At 44.0% G+C, this 15865-nt stretch overlaps 2 protein-coding genes across 3 annotated transcripts; one reads left to right on the top strand and one right to left on the bottom strand.

Moving 5' to 3' along the window:
* The first annotated feature begins 16 nt into the window (after positions 1–16).
* LOC112230189 (zinc finger protein OZF) lies at positions 17–8871 on the top strand. 2 transcript variants are annotated; one of them, XM_042316733.1, is made up of 8 exons: positions 17–96; positions 717–906; positions 984–1043; positions 4083–4529; positions 4765–4883; positions 6081–6274; positions 8187–8355; positions 8482–8871. In XM_042316733.1, exons 1-8 carry the CDS (start codon positions 85–87, stop codon positions 8758–8760), a joined length of 1470 nt encoding a protein of 489 aa, XP_042172667.1. In that variant the 5' UTR covers positions 17–84; the 3' UTR covers positions 8761–8871. The 2 variants fall into 2 exon arrangements, with proteins under 2 accessions (XP_042172667.1, XP_042172668.1); XM_042316734.1 differs by having other exon boundaries at positions 4765–4871.
* Positions 8872–12293: 3422 nt separating this feature from the next.
* LOC121845407 (zinc finger protein 135-like) lies at positions 12294–14849 on the bottom strand. The gene is made up of 3 exons (XM_042316714.1): positions 14728–14849; positions 13875–14524; positions 12294–12777 (listed from the first exon to the last, which is right to left on the bottom strand). The coding sequence occupies exons 1-3, from the start codon at positions 14843–14845 to the stop codon at positions 12463–12465; spliced, it is 1083 nt and encodes a 360-aa protein (XP_042172648.1). The 5' UTR covers positions 14846–14849; the 3' UTR covers positions 12294–12462.
* Between the last annotated feature and the right edge of the window lie 1016 nt (positions 14850–15865).

The following is a 15865-nucleotide window of genomic DNA, read 5'->3' on the forward strand; positions in this document are numbered from 1 at the left end:
GACGACACTGAACCGGAAGCCGGAAGAAAAACAACAACCAGTTAGTTTCTTCTTCTTTTTTTTTAAAGAGCACTACTATATACAATGGACGTGGTGGTGAGTAGATAACAAGAAACTCAAATATAACATGTATAATGTTTCGAAGTTGGACCTATGTTTTATTTTCTGTTCAGTTCAGCGGTTTTGAACAAAGCAGCAGTTTCCTTGCCCGGTGGAAGCAGTCTAATCGATACGTTTCGCCATTATATTATTATTATTATATTTCCCGTTACAGAAGTGAAGTGAAATAGCTAGGATGGTGATATGCAGCGACCATGTTGGTGCTAGTAGTTTCCATCAATGAATATGCGTGTTCAGGCATGATGTAGAATAAACCAGAATCTGGGTTTACGAAGGAGTCAGTTGAATATTGCGATTATCCTTTAAGCCCAGGAAACAGCCATTCAACTTGCCATTCACACATTTTTCTAACTAAATCATGTTAAAATATGTCCGGTACCTACCAAAGAATTCAGTTAAACTGAACAACTGTATTCATTACAACTGTTCCTGGCCGGCATGTTAAAGTAAATATATATATTAAAGTAAAAATAAAATAAATATATATATATATATATATATATATGCACACTAAAGAAAGCTACATGTAACAATAAAAATGCTTTGTCTGGAAATAATTGTAGTGACAAATCCACTTCAGTTTTCTTCTCTCTCAGGAGACCAAACTCCCAGGGTCCCATGGGCCCAAAGGTATCCATGGAGACCAAGTAACGCAGACCCTGAGGGGGGTGAAGCAGGAGGACTGTGGGCCCCTAACAACACCCCTAACAACATACCTGAGTTTTGCCCATGTGAAAACAGAAGAAGAGGAGGAAGAGATATGGGGTGTGGCTCACCCAAGTACAGGTGCTCTTGCCTTCTCTCTCTTTGTGATTTGTTTATTTACAACTTGCTGTGATTTAAATATTGTGTGTTTCCTTCAGGGTTCTTCAACGTCAAGAAGGAGGAAGAGGAAGAAGCCATAATATATCCTATACAGCCTAGTGAGTACAGCATCACAGAGGAGCCATAGTATATCCTATACAGCATCACAGAGGAGCCATAGTATATCCTATACAGCATCACAGAGGAGCCATAGTATATCCTATACAGACTAGTGAGTACAGCATCACAGAGGAGCCATAGTATATCCTATACAGACTAGTGAGTACAGCATCACAGAGGAGCCATAGTATATCCTATACAGCATCACAGAGGAGCCATAGTATATCCTAGTATATCCTATACAGACTAGTGGGTACAGCATCACAGAGGAGCCATAGTATATCCTATACAGCATCACAGAGGAGCCATAGTATATCCTATACAGCCTAGTAGTACAGCATCACAGAGGAGCCATAGTATATCCTATACAGCATCACAGAGGAGCCATAGTATATCCTATACAGACAGTACAGCATCACAGAGGAGCCATAGTATATCCTGTACAGCATCACAGAGGAGCCATAGTATATCCTATACAGCATCACAGAGGAGCCATAGTATATCCTATACAGACTAGTGAGTACAGCATCACAGAGGAGCCATAGTATATCCTATACAGCATCACAGAGGAGCCATAGTATATCCTATACAGCCTAGTGGGTACAGCATCACAAAGGAGCCATAGTATATCCTATACAGCCTAGTGGGTACAGCATCACAGAGGAGCCATAGTATATCCTATACAGACTAGTGTGTACAGCATCACAGAGGAGCCATAGTATATTTTATACAGCATCACAGAGGAGCCATAGTATATCCTATACAGCATCACAAAGGAGCCATAGTATATCCTATACAGACTAGTGGGTACAGCATCACAGAGGAGCCATAGTATATCCTATACAGCCTAGTGAGTACAGCATCACAAAGGAGCCATAGTATATCCTATACAGCCTAGTGGGTACAGCATCACAGAGGAGCCATAGTATATCCTATACAGACTAGTGTGTACAGCATCACAGAGGAGCCATAGTATATCCTATACAGACTAGTGGGTACAGCATCACAGAGGAGCCATAGTATATCCTATACAGACTAGTGGGTACAGCATCACAGAGGAGCCATAGTATATTTTATACAGCATCACAGAGGAGCCATAGTATATCCTATACAGCATCACAAAGGAGCCATAGTATATCCTATACAGACTAGTGGGTACAGCATCACAGAGGAGCCATAGTATATCCTATACAGACTAGTGTGTACAGCATCACAGAGGAGCCATAGTATATCCTATACAGACTAGTGGGTACAGCATCACAGAGGAGCCATAGTATATCCTATACAGACTAGTGGGTACAGCATCACAAAGGAGCCATAGTATATCCTATACAGCCTAGTGGGTACAGCATCACAGAGGAGCCATAGTATATCCTATACAGCCTAGTGGGTACAGCATCACAGAGGAGCCATAGTATATCCTATACAGCATCACAGAGGAGCCATAGTATATCCTATACAGACTAGTGAGTACAGCATCACAGAGGAGTCATAGTATATCCTATACAGCATCACAGAGGAGCCATAGTATATCCTATACAGACTAGTGAGTACAGCATCACAGAGGAGCCATAGTATATCCTATACAGCATCGCAGAGGAGTCATACTATATCCTATACAGCCTAGTGGGTACAGCATCACAGAGGAGCCATAGTATATCCTATACAGCATCACAGAGGAGCCATAGTATATCCTATACAGCCTAGTGAGTACAGCATCACAGAGGAGCCATAGTATATCCTAAACAGCATCACAGAGGAGCCATATGATATCCTATACAGCATCACAGAGGAGCCATAGTATATCCTATACAGCCTAGTGGGTACAGCATCACAGAGGAGCCATAGTATATCCTATACAGCATCACAGAGGAGCCATAGTATATCCTATACAGACTAGTGAGTACAGCATCACAGAGGAGTCATAGTATATCCTATACAGCATCACAGAGGAGCCATAGTATATCCTATACAGACTAGTGAGTACAGCATCACAGAGGAGCCATAGTATATCCTATACAGCATCGCAGAGGAGTCATACTATATCCTATACAGCCTAGTGGGTACAGCATCACAGAGGAGCCATAGTATATCCTATACAGCATCACAGAGGAGCCATAGTATATCCTATACAGCCTAGTGAGTACAGCATCACAGAGGAGCCATAGTATATCCTATACAGCATCACAGAGGAGCCATATGATACTATACATCACAGAGGAGCCATAGTATATCCTATACAGCCTAGTGGGTACAGCATCACAGAGGAGCCATAGTAGTATATCCTATACAGCATCACAGAGGAGTCATAGTATATCCTATACAGCCTAGTGGGTACAGCATCACAGAGGAGCCATAGTATATCCTATACAGCATAGTCATAGTATATCCTATACAGCCTAGTGGGTACAGCATCACAGAGGAGCCATAGTATATCCTATACAGCATCACAGAGGAGCCATAGTATATCCTATAGCCTAGTGGGTACAGCATCACAGAGGAGCCATAGTATATCCTATACAGCCTAGTGGGTACAGCATCACAGAGGAGCCATAGTATATCCTATACAGCATCACAGAGGAGTCATAGTATATCCTATACAGCCTAGTGGGTACAGCATCACAGAGGAGCCATAGTATATCCTATACAGACTAGTGAGTACAGCATCACAGAGGAGTCATAGTATATCCTATACAGCATCACAGAGGAGCCATAGTATATCCTATACAGACTAGTGAGTACAGCATCACAGAGGAGCCATAGTATATCCTATACAGCATCGCAGAGGAGTCATACTATATCCTATACAGCATCACAGAGGAGCCATAGTATATCCTATACAGACTAGTGAGTACAGCATCACAGAGGAGCCATAGTATATCCTATACAGCATCACAGAGGAGTCAAACTATATCCTATACAGACTAGTGAGTACAGCATCACAGAGGAGCCATAGTATATCCTATACAGCATCGCAGAGGAGCTACCATGGCGTTACTAAGCCTCTCATCTGACCTGAGATGTCTCTGTTCCCTCAGATGACAACCCAAGCCCCACTTCTGACATTACCAGCCACAGTTCTGACGACTCCACCCCTGACAATGGCCCTAGAGCCACCCCTGACAATGGCCCTAGAGCCACCCCTGACAAGAACAACCCCCACCATAACAACGACCCCAGGTCTGGCCCTGCCGGTGGAGGGGCATCGGACAAGGACCCTGCATCCAGAGAGGAAGATGAGGAGGGAGAGGAGAGGAGCCCCCAGATCTCAGCAAACCCAGGGACTAAGCCCAACACGACCAAAGGCGGTCATCAGAGGCCGTTCCCCTGCTCTAGGTGTGGGAAGCGTTTATCCACCACTGTTAGCTTAGACAAACACCAGGTCATCCACACCCGACTGAGACCGTACCCCTGCTCCGTACCGGCCTGCGCCAAGAGGTTCTGCTCACCAGCCGAGCTGAAGAGACACACACTCACACACACAGGTTTTTTTAATTTTTTACTTTGGTTCCTTTCGAAAGTATTCAGCCTAAATTTATTTTCAAAGTTCAATCAAGTGAAAAATCAAGAGTCGGGTTCTCAACCAATCTGGTCAATAAATAGTTTTGACACTTTTTTTGGGTTGAATTGTTTTAGGTCGTTCTAGTGAACCTTTTTTTAAAGGCATTCAATCATCAGACAATCAAGTTCAATACGTTGTGTGTTTTGTGTCCAATACAGGAGAGAGACCCTTCCCCTGTCCAGACTGTGACAAGAGCTTCACCATACTGGCTGCTTTAAAGACCCACCAGAGAACACACACAGGAGAGAGACCTTACGTCTGTGAGGTGTGTGGGAAGGTTGGTTCTTTTTATTAAATCTCTAAAGACCCACCAGAGAACACACACAGGAGAGAGACCTTACGTCTGTGAGGTGTGTGGGAAGGTTGGTTCTTTTTATTAAATCTCTAAAGACCCACCAGAGAACACACACAGGAGAGAGACCTTACGTCTGTGAGGTGTGTGGGAAGGTTGGTTCTTTTTATTAAATCTCTAAAGACCCACCAGAGAACACACACAGGAGAGAGACCTTACGTCTGTGAGGTGTGTGGGAAGGTTGGTTCTTTTTATTAAATCTCTAAAGACCCACCAGAGAACACACACAGGAGAGAGACCTTACGTCTGTGAGGTGTGTGGGAAGGTTGGTTCTTTTTATTAAATCTCTAAAGACCCACCAGAGAACACACACAGGAGAGAGACCTTACGTCTGTGAGGTGTGTGGGAAGGTTGGTTCTTTTTATTAAATCTCTTTTACTGATGGTTTGCTTTTACTTTTTGTCATTTGATTGTTTTACTGTGGAGAGTGTTGCAAATTTAAAATACATTTTGTAGTAATTTATAGGTTTTATGAACAGTGATAGTCGGAATGTATAGGGAGACAGATACAGAGAGAGAGAGAGGATTCGTACCCATGTCGCCAGGTGTATAAACTGAGTGTACAAAACATTGTGAACACCTGCTCTTTCCATGTCATAGACTGACCAGGTGAATCCAGGTGAAAGCTATGATCCCTTATTGATGTCACTTGTTAAATCCACTTCAATCAGTGTAGATGAAGGAGAGGAGACGGGTTAAAGAAGGATTGTTAAGCCTCGAGACAAAATATTTAAGTGCCTTTGAACGGAGTATTGAGGTAGGTGCCAGGTAGGTGCCAGGTAGATGCCAGGTGCACCGGTTTGAGTGTGTCAAGATAAACCCAGCAGCGTTGCGGTTTCACGCTCTTCCTGTGTGTATCAAGAATGGTCCACAACCCAAAGCACATCCAACCAACATGACGCAACTGTGGGAAGCATTGGAGTCAACATGGACCAGCATCCCTGTGGAACTCTTTCCACACCTTGTAGAGGCCACGCCCCCAAGGAAGTGAGGCTGTTCTAAGGGCAACTCAATATTAGCAAGACGTTCCTAATGTTTTGTGCACTCAGTGTAAATACTCCAGACTCTGGCAAAAGAGTGTTGTGATTTTAAATGCACTTTAAATTTGATTTGATTTTTAAGGGCTTCGCCCAAACGGGGAACCTGAAATCCCATGAGCGCAGGCACACCGGAGAGAGACCGTTCTGCTGCTCCTTCTGTGGGAAGACCTTTGTAGAGTCTGGCCATCTGAAGAAGCACCAGCGTATCCATACAGGAGAGAAACCGTACCACTGCAGCAGCTGCCCCATGAAGTTCCCTTCCTCCAGTGAGCTCAGGTAACTCTGGGCCTATATTCATAAACCGCCTGAGATGGAGTGCTGATTTAGGATCCGTTTTGTCTTTTAGATTACAATGACTGGACCGAGGGATCTGATCCTAGATCAGCTCTCCTATTGGATCTGAACAACATCACATGTACAGGGGATCTGATCCTAGATCTGATCTGAACAACATCACATGTACAGGGGATCTGATCCTAGATCAGCTCTCCTATTGGATCTGAACAACATCACATGTACAGGGGATCTGATCCTAGATCAGCTCTCCTATTGGATCTGATCTGAACAACATCACATGTACAAGGGGACCTGATCCTAGATCAGCTCTCCTATTGGATCTGAAGAACATCACATGTACAAGGGGACCTGATCCTAGATCAGCTCTCCTATTGGATCTGAACAACATCACATGTACAAGGGGACCTGATCCTAGATCAGCTCTCCTATTGGATCTGAACAACATCACATGTACAAGGGGACCTGATCCTTGATCAGCTCTCCTATTGGATCTGATCTGAACAACATCACATGTACAAGGGGACCTGATCCTAGATCAGCTCTCCTATTGGATCTGATCTGAACAGCATCACATGTACAAGGGGACCTGATCCTAGATCAGCTCTCCTATTGGATCTGATCTGAACAGCATCACATGTACAAGGGGACCTGATCCTAGATCAGCTCTCCTATTGGATCTGATCTGAACAACATCACATGTACAAGGGGACCTGATCCTAGATCAGCTCTCCTATTGGATCTGATCTGAACAACATCACATGTACAAGGGGACCTGATCCTAGATCAGCTCTCCTATTGGATCTGATCTGAACAACATCACATGTACAAGGGGACCTGATCCTAGATCAGCTCTCCTATTGGATCTGATCTGAACAACATCACATGTACAAGGGGACCTGATCCTAGATCAGCTCTCCTATTGGATCTGATCTGAACAGCATCTCGTGTACAAGGGGACCTGATCCTAGATCAGCTCTCCTATTGGACATCTACAAGGGGACCTCTGATCAACAACATCACATGTACAAGGGGACCTGATCCTAGATCAGCTCTCCTATTGGATCTGATCTGAACAGCATCACATGTACAAGGGGACCTGATCCTAGATCAGCTCTCCTATTGGATCTGATCTGAACAACATCACATGTACAAGGGGACCTGATCCTAGATCAGCTCTCCTATTGGATCTGATCTGAACAGCATCACATGTACAAGGGGACCTGATCCTAGATCAGCTCTCCTATTGGATCTGATCTGAACAACATCACATGTACAAGGGGACCTGATCCTAGATCAGCTCTCCTATTGGATCTGATCTGAACAACATCACATGTACAAGGGGACCTGATCCTAGATCAGCTCTCCTACTTTGAGATGCTTTATGAGTATGGGCCCATGTGTTACTCACCTGATAACGTAATAACCACCGGACAGTGTAATAAGTTATTACGTTTTTATCTGGAGAAAACATTATTATTATGTCATCTGTTTGTTTTATTACGACATCCGTTATGTCGTCATTTATTTCATTAAACTGTATTTTCTGTTGTTGTGATTCAATGTTGTCATGTCTTTTTTAAATTATTTTTTTAACTGTCACAAACCAATTTCCTGTTGTGGGATATTCAAGTGATCTAGAACTACTAGTACTTAACCAGTCAATGTCCCGTTGTGGGATATTCAAGTGATCTAGAACTACTAGTACTTAACCAGTCAATGTCCCGTTGTGGGATATTCAAGTGATCTAGAACTACTAGTACTTAACCAGTCAATGTCCCGTTGTGGGATATTCAAGTGATCTAGAACTACTAGTACTTAACCAGTCAATGTCCCGTTGTGGGATATTCAAGTGATCTAGAACTACTGGTTCATGTATTATCTGTTGTTCCAGGGTCCATGAGAAGATCCACAGCCAGGACAAGCCTCACAGCTGTTCCTACTGCGACAAGGCATTCAAACAGCTGTCCAACCTCAAGCTCCACCAGAGAATACACTCTGACCAGAAGCCTTACGCCTGCTCCTACTGCGACAAGACCTTCCGTGCTCAGGGGACCTTAAAGGTAAAATATAACTATTTAGTTGTGGATTTTATTTCAGTTTACACAACATAATACTTGCTATCTACTATATACTGAAATTCTTATTTAATTAATAGAATTTATATTGTGTATTTTTTTACTTTGAAGGTGCACCTGAGGACTCACACAGGAGAGAGGCCTTACCCCTGCTCCGACTGTGACAAGCGGTTCATCACGTCCTCAGAGTTGAAGGTGCACCAGAGGATTCACACGGGAGAGAAGCCCTTCTACTGCTACGACTGTGGGAAGAGTTACTATCAGCTGAAGCAGCTGAAGGAACATATGAAGTTCAACCCGGACCACAGCACCACACGTAGCGGACTCAGTAACATAGAGGACGAGGACAAGCTCTACTCTACGTCACGTGATGATGTAACGATGTCTTGATTTTTAAAATATTTTTGACTAGAAACAGACATTGCATTTTTTTTTAATTGTTTTTTTATTTAACTAGGCAAGTCAGTTAAGAACAAATTCTTATTTATAATGACGACCCACCCCGGCCAAACCTGGACGACGCTTGGACGACGCTGGGCCAATTGTGCGCCGCACTATGGGACTCCCAGTCACGGCCGGATGTGATACAGCCTGGATTCAAACCAGGGACTGTAGTGATGCCTCTTGCACTGAAATGCAGTGCCTTAGACCGCTGTGCCACTCAGAAGCCCCCTCAAAAAAAAAATATCTATATGTATTTATCATCCTCGGGGATGCCACATCATTGGAAAGAGAGATAGAACATTACTTTGCTAGCACTCTACTCGTTCCGTGATGACGTCACAGTGGTGATGTCAACATGTCTATTAGAATGTTCTGTCGTTGTACTGAGCAGACACAAGGTCAACGCTCTGTTTAAGATGTCAACAAAATGGTCATTTTGATTAAATGTTGTTGTTTTTTTAAAACATTTTTTAGGTTGTTTAGAAACTGACATTACATGAAAGACACATTTTACTACGTTTCCATTATAGTTTTTTTGTGTGTGAAGTCATACTGTATAAACCAAAAAAAGAATGATAGCTGTTTAGTTTTTGATACAATTTTATAAATGCCGACAGATAATTTGTGCGTCGACATGATGGGATCTTTTTGTGTCAGTCAAATTATTTATGCGAGAAATGGCGCTGGAAACGCCTTATGTGCAAATATTGATATAATTAATACCCATCATATCGAAGTAAATTTGGAGTCACTCACGCGATGACGTGGTGTGTGGTCCTCCCCTACGACTCGTCGGGAAAGCAAGCAGTTTATTAGGCTACAGATGAAATACGTAGAAATCATGAACTTCTCAGGGTGGTGAAAGTGCACGGTGATCTTGATGCTCCTTTCCAATAAATGTCGAGGGTCTTATTCTGGTGACACGATGATTGATTGCCTTTTGACAAATCAAAATATTCTCGCTCTTATCCATAATCTCATACTTTATTGTAGACTAACCTACCCAAACTCTCTCTGTGAGCTGCTGGATCGAGAGCACGTGCCAAAACCAGACTAGGAGCGCAACAGTTTTTGTGACAAAACTATCCGTAGTGTTGAAAATGCAACGGAAACACATTGAAAAAATGTATTCGGTACATGAAAATTTAAGTGGGAAAAGTACATTTTGTGTTCACTACGTCATCACGCACTGATTTTTTTCCCCGCAACAATTCAGTTTGGTGGAAACACCACTGGTGGGAATATGCACATATTTTATGTATGCTAATTCTAGAATATTGACATGGAAATCTGTCGCCAATTGGAATGGAAACCTAGTTTATGATGTGAATTGTTTCTCTTGGCCAAATCTGTTGGCAATCATGTTTGTGTAAAAGTTACCGTTAAACCATATTTGTCAATACAGTATAATTAATCAATGAAGATAAGTCATGAAACGAAATAAAATCTTTCACTTTATCTGTTAAAGTGGTGTACCTAGTAACTAAAGCCATGTTTTGGATGGGGGGGTTACACACCTCAAAACCAGTGGAGGCTGGTGGGAGGAGCTACAGGAAGACTGGGTCATTGGAACGTCTGAAACGGAACGATATCAAACAATACAAATGTAAACCACGTTTTGGCTCCATTCCATTTCAATCCTTTCCAGCCATTACAACGAGCCCGTCCTACTATAGATCCTCCACTGCTCAACAGAGTGGTTTTGCTCAGCCTCCAGTTCCAATGCCAGATCTGCTTTTGAAAGGCTTCAAAGTGGATATGAAGACGTGACAATGTGGAAAACTGTTATGCTACCAGACGTTAGCATGTGCTTTGAGCTCAGCAACAAAATAAAGACAGAAATCAGATGTTATGCTACCAGACGTTAGCATGTGCTTTGAGCTCAGCTACAAAATAAAGACAGAAATCAGATGTTATGCTACCAGACGTTAGCATGTGCTTTGAGCTCAGCTACAAAATAAAGACAGAAATCAGATGTTATGCTACCAGACGTTAGCATGTGCTTTGAGCTCAGCGACAAAATAAAGACAGAAATCAGATGTTATGCTACCAGACGTTAGCATGTGCTTTGAGCTCAGCGACAAAATAAAGACAGAAATCAGATCGGAGTGCAACAACTGACCATGTTTATTTTCATCATCCATTCATTTCAGATCCAAACCAAACATTGCTCCATACACTTCATGTTATAGTGAGCACATTTTGCTGTCGGAAAAAAAACAAAAGATAGCCATCGCCTGTTGCACAATCCATCCAAAGAACACTTTGAGAGAACAAAAAACTAGGCTTACAAACAACATTTGCGTATGAATATAAACATCTAAAATATATAATTACAAGTCACATACTTATGTGACATTTTGATGTAATTAAAAGTCCTTCTGACACAACAGCATTCCCTCATCCAAGAGAGAGCTTTACCAGCCGGTGTTATGTGACATTTTGATGTCCTTCTGACACAACAGCATTCCCTCATCCAAGAGAGAGCTTCACCAGCCGGTGTTATGTGACATTTTGATGTCCTACTGACACAACAGCATTCCCTCATCCAAGAGGGAGCGTGACGTTGTGTTTCTATAATTAGGGCCCTGTGTTTTGACCTGGATTTGTACTTTTATTTCAAGCTTTTAATCAAACTGTCCCCTTTAATTTTTTTATGTCAGCTGGTCCAGCCCCGTCCTCCGGCACCACACTGAGACGGTTGCTTTCATTTGGAATCCAATTCTCATTTCTGGAAAAGGCTTAAAATCCAGGTGATGTGACTTGATTAACCTGGAGAGCTACCCTTCTTTAACCCAACCCTGTTCCTGGAGAGCTACCCTCCTATAACCCAACCCTGTTCCTGGAGAGCTACCCTCCTATAACCCAACCCTGTTCCTGGAGAGCTACACTCCGATAACCCAACCCTGTTCCTGGAGAGCTACCCTCCTATAACCCAAACCTGTTCCTGGAGAGCTACCCTCCTTTAACCCAACCCTGTTCCTGGAGAGCTACCCTCCTATAACCCAACCCTGTTCCTGGAGAGCTACCCTCCTATAACCCAACCCTGTTCCTGGAGAACTACCCTCCTATAACCCAACCCTGTTCCTGGAGAGCTACCCTCCTATAACCCAACCCTGTTCCTGGAGAGCTACCCTCCTATAACCCAACCCTGTTCCTGGAGAGCTACCCTCCTTTAACTCAACCCTGTTCCTGGAGCGCTACCCTCCTTTAACCCAACCCTGTTCCTGGAGAGCTACCCTCCTATAACCCAACCCTGTTCCTGGAGAGCTACCCTCCTGTCCCGTAGTTGTAACTACCCTCCTATAACCCAACTCTGTTCCTGGAGAGCTACCCTCCTATAACCCTGTTCCTGGAGAGCTACCCTCCTATAACCCTGTTCCTGGAGAGCTACCCTCCTATAAAACCCTGTTCCTGGAGAGCTACCCTCCTATAACCCTGTTCCTGGAGAGCTACCCTCCTATAACCCTGTTCCTGGAGAGCTACCCTCCTATATAACCCTGTTCCTGGAGAGCTACCCTCCTATAACCCTGTTCCTGGAGAGCTACCCTCCTATAACCCTGTTCCTGGAGAGCTACCCTCCTATCCCGTAGTTGTAACTACCCTGCTGGATTGGGGTTGGAGTGAAACCCTCCAGGATATCCTACATTATTCTATATGTACTTCTATGACTCCACCACCACTGCTGCTGCTGTGTGTGGCCTGGTGTTTCTGTAGGCTCTTTAGCCAGGCAAAGCCTTTTCCACAGACAGGGCATGTGTATGGTTTCTCTCCAGTGTGGGTGCTCCGGTGGGCTTTGTGGCTGCGCAGGTCCGAGAACCTCTTCCCACAGTCGGCGCACTGGTAGGGCTTCTCTCCAGAGCGATTCTGCCGGTGAACCTTTAAACCCCACGACGTGCTGAATGATTTCTTACAGTGAGCACACTGGTATGGTTTGTCTCCTGTGTGAGCCTTCTGATGCACCTGAGACAGAAACATAGAATTACATATTAGAACTTTATTTTACAGGATCTCTTGTGTTTAGAAACGCATCGTTCATCAAAATTTAAACAACAGGGCCGCCACGTTCAGTAGCCCGAAAAGTTGTTGAACTTTGCGGAATAGAAATGCCATGAATAGAGCCGACGTGATTCCGTATGCTACATGTCAGAGAGGCATGTTTGTTCTAGATAGACTATTTCTATCTGAATGTTTCATGTACAATAGGTTTTCTGTTGTACATGGTTATTTGGAGACACCATAGAAATGGAATGAACGGAACGGGCTAGGAACCTCCAACCCGGGCAATTGGACTGGCAAACTGAACCGTTCGTCCACCCATTATGACATCATTGACTTGGAACGGGGGAGGTGCGTTCTATTCGTTCTATTTCAATGGGAGAGACAGCTACTGACGTTCTATTTCACCCATTATGACATCATTGACTTGGAACGGGGAGGTGCGTTCTATTTGTTCTATTTCAATGGGAGAGACAGCTACTGACGTTCTATTTCAATGGGAGAGACAGCTACTGACGTTCTATTTCAATGGGAGAGACAGCTACTGACGTTCTATTTCAATGGGAGAGACAGCTACTGACGTTCTATTTCAATGGGAGAGACAGCTACTGACGTTCTATTTCAATGGGAGAGACAGCTACTGACGTTCTATTTCACCCATTATGACATCATTGACTTGGAACGGGGAGGTGCGTTCTATTCGTTCTATTTCAATGGGAGTGACAGCTACTGAGCCAAGTCTGGCAACTGCATGTCAGGGTGATTGTTTCGGTTAGATTACTTGTTAGATATTACTGCACGGTCGGAACTAGAAGCACAAGCATTTCGCTACACTCGCATTAACATTTGCTAACCATGTGTATATGTGACAAATAAACTTTGATTTGATATCTGTGGAAACGTTTGTGGTCAATACGCACATCCTTAACAAACGTAGGTGCTGGACTAATAAAGTACTTGGGGGAAGAAAAGAACAGAAAGGCCAGCCCACTGTATAGGCTTGTCAATACAGGTGGTAATGGGGAACAGACGTAGTGTGAGAGTGATTCTATTTGACACACCTTAAGATAGGCCGCACTGGAGAAGCTCTTCCCACACTCAGAGCAGTAGTAGTAGTCCACTCCGGCCAGAACTCTCAGTGCTCTCTTCCGCCCCATCGCTGACATCACCACCCCACTACCTTCCTTCATCCCCGTCTCCGACACATCCCCGACGACGTCGGCCCCCTCCACGGCATGCAGCCGCTGGTGTGTTCGGAGCAGTCGAACCTTGGTGAAGCCCTTCCCACACGCGGAGCAGTAGTGAGGCTTCTCTCCGCTGTGGGTTCTCTGGTGCTCTTTGAGGTGCTGGAGTCTCAGGAAGCTCCGGTCGCACTGGGAACAGTGGTGCGTCCTCTCTGCTGTGTGAACCAAGCTGTGCTTTTTGAGGTAGCGGGCGGTGTCGAAGGTCTTGCCGCAGTCATGGCAGTAGTGAGACGGCTCACCGGTGGTGGTGGTGGTGGTGTGGATTATTCTGGGCTGGTGGATTCTGCGGTGCGCGTTCAGTATCCCAGGGCTGACAAAACTCATCCCACAGTCGGGGCAGTACAGAGGGGAGTGGTGTGGTTCCTGGGTCTTTTTTGGTTGTTTCTTTGGTCGCGTCTGTTTTTGTTGAGGTTCTTCTGATACGGAGGGACTCTTCCCACTGACAGGCCACTGGTTGCAGTTTCCGTCTGCGTCAAGGAAATAAAGAGTGCTGGGTTAAATCTGAAGAAACAGTGCCATGTTACGGTTCGTACTAGCAAACACTCAATATTGGTCTGCGTCCCAATTGGCACCTTATTCACTTTATAGGGCAGTACTTTTGACCAAGGCCTGTAGGGCTCTACAGGGAATAGGGTGCCATTTTGGGACGTACCCATTTATCTGTACATACCAGAAAAAATAAAAACCTCTATAGCTTCTTCTTCTTTTTTGACCGTAAAACCAACCTCCTCTTCTTCTTCTTTAACTACAAGAGCTTTGTCCTTCTCTTCTTCCTCTACTTTGACCATGAAAGTGTGATCTTCCTCTTCTTCTTTAACTTGTAGAGATATATCCTCTTCCTCCTCTTCTTCTTTAACTTGTAGAGAAATATCCTCTTCCTCCTCTTCTTCTTTAACTTGTAGAAAGATATCCTCTTCCTCCTCCTCTTCTTCTTCTTCAACTTGCAGAGAAATATCCTCTTCCTCCTCTTCTTCTTTAACTTGTAGAAAGCTATCCTCTTCCTCCTCCTCTTCTTCTTCAACTTGCAGAGAAATATCCTCTTCCTCCTCTTCTTCTTTAACTTGTAGAAAGCTATCCTCTTCCTCCTCCTCTTCTTGTTTGATGATGATGTTCAGGTCTGGAGTTTGCCAGCAGTCTACAAGTTCGAGCTTAACTAGTCTATAACTGTATTCAGGGTCCTTCGTGTTGGTATATGTGGGTGGTAGTAATCTATACGTGTAGAGAGTATCCATGATGACTATGGGTTTAGGTTCAATGTAGCACAATATAGAGAGTTAGTTCACTGATCGCTCTTTTTTTTAAGAGCCCGATGTAGCCAGTTTGCTCAGCTTAGCTGACATTAACCATTTGATTCGTTGAGCTTCCGCCTTACGTCACACACGCTGCAATCGTAGACATGTACTATGATAATTACTACATACGTGGTGTGATAGACGACTTTCCATTGAAAAAATAATAAACAGGAAACAGATTCTACGAAAGGACAAAACAATCGAACTTTGAACCGGAAGAGCATTAGCACATTGTTGTTGTTGTTGTTGTTTTTTTAGCTCATGAGTACGTCACCGCGCGGCTCACGTGACCAGAGTGTGAGTTTTGCCGCGTTCACAACAACTGGAAACTCGCAAGTCGGAAAGCTCCGACATCAGTGTGTTCAAAACAACGGGGAACTCGGAAAATAAATGAGGCCCGAGGGGGGGGGGAAATGTATTTGAACAGTCATCCAACTCGAGAACTCGGGCCTCTTTCTAGAGCTTCGACTTTCCGACCTGAAGATCACTAACGACGATATATACATTCGTATTTTA

This window comes from Oncorhynchus tshawytscha, unplaced genomic scaffold (genome assembly GCF_018296145.1).
Source record: "Oncorhynchus tshawytscha isolate Ot180627B unplaced genomic scaffold, Otsh_v2.0 Un_scaffold_7692_pilon_pilon, whole genome shotgun sequence".
Lineage (NCBI taxonomy): Eukaryota > Metazoa > Chordata > Actinopteri > Salmoniformes > Salmonidae > Oncorhynchus > Oncorhynchus tshawytscha.

Bases quoted from the DNA above. Each gene is read 5' to 3' on its own strand.
- LOC112230189 (XM_042316733.1), top strand. The intron at 4,884-6,080 runs GTTGGTTCTTTT...TTGATTTTTAAG, and splicing joins TCTGTGAGGTGTGTGGGAAG to GGCTTCGCCCAAACGGGGAA. The intron at 8,356-8,481 runs GTAAAATATAAC...TTTACTTTGAAG, and splicing joins GTGCTCAGGGGACCTTAAAG to GTGCACCTGAGGACTCACAC.
- LOC121845407 (XM_042316714.1), bottom strand. From the start codon at position 14,845: ATGGTCAAAGTAGAGGAAGAAGAGAAGGACAAAGCTCTTGTAGTTAAA. The intron at 14,525-14,727 runs GTATGTACAGAT...TCCTTGACGCAG, and splicing joins AGAGGTTTTTATTTTTTCTG to ACGGAAACTGCAACCAGTGG. The intron at 12,778-13,874 runs GTGTGTCAAATA...TTTCTGTCTCAG, and splicing joins CCAGTGCGGCCTATCTTAAG to GTGCATCAGAAGGCTCACAC.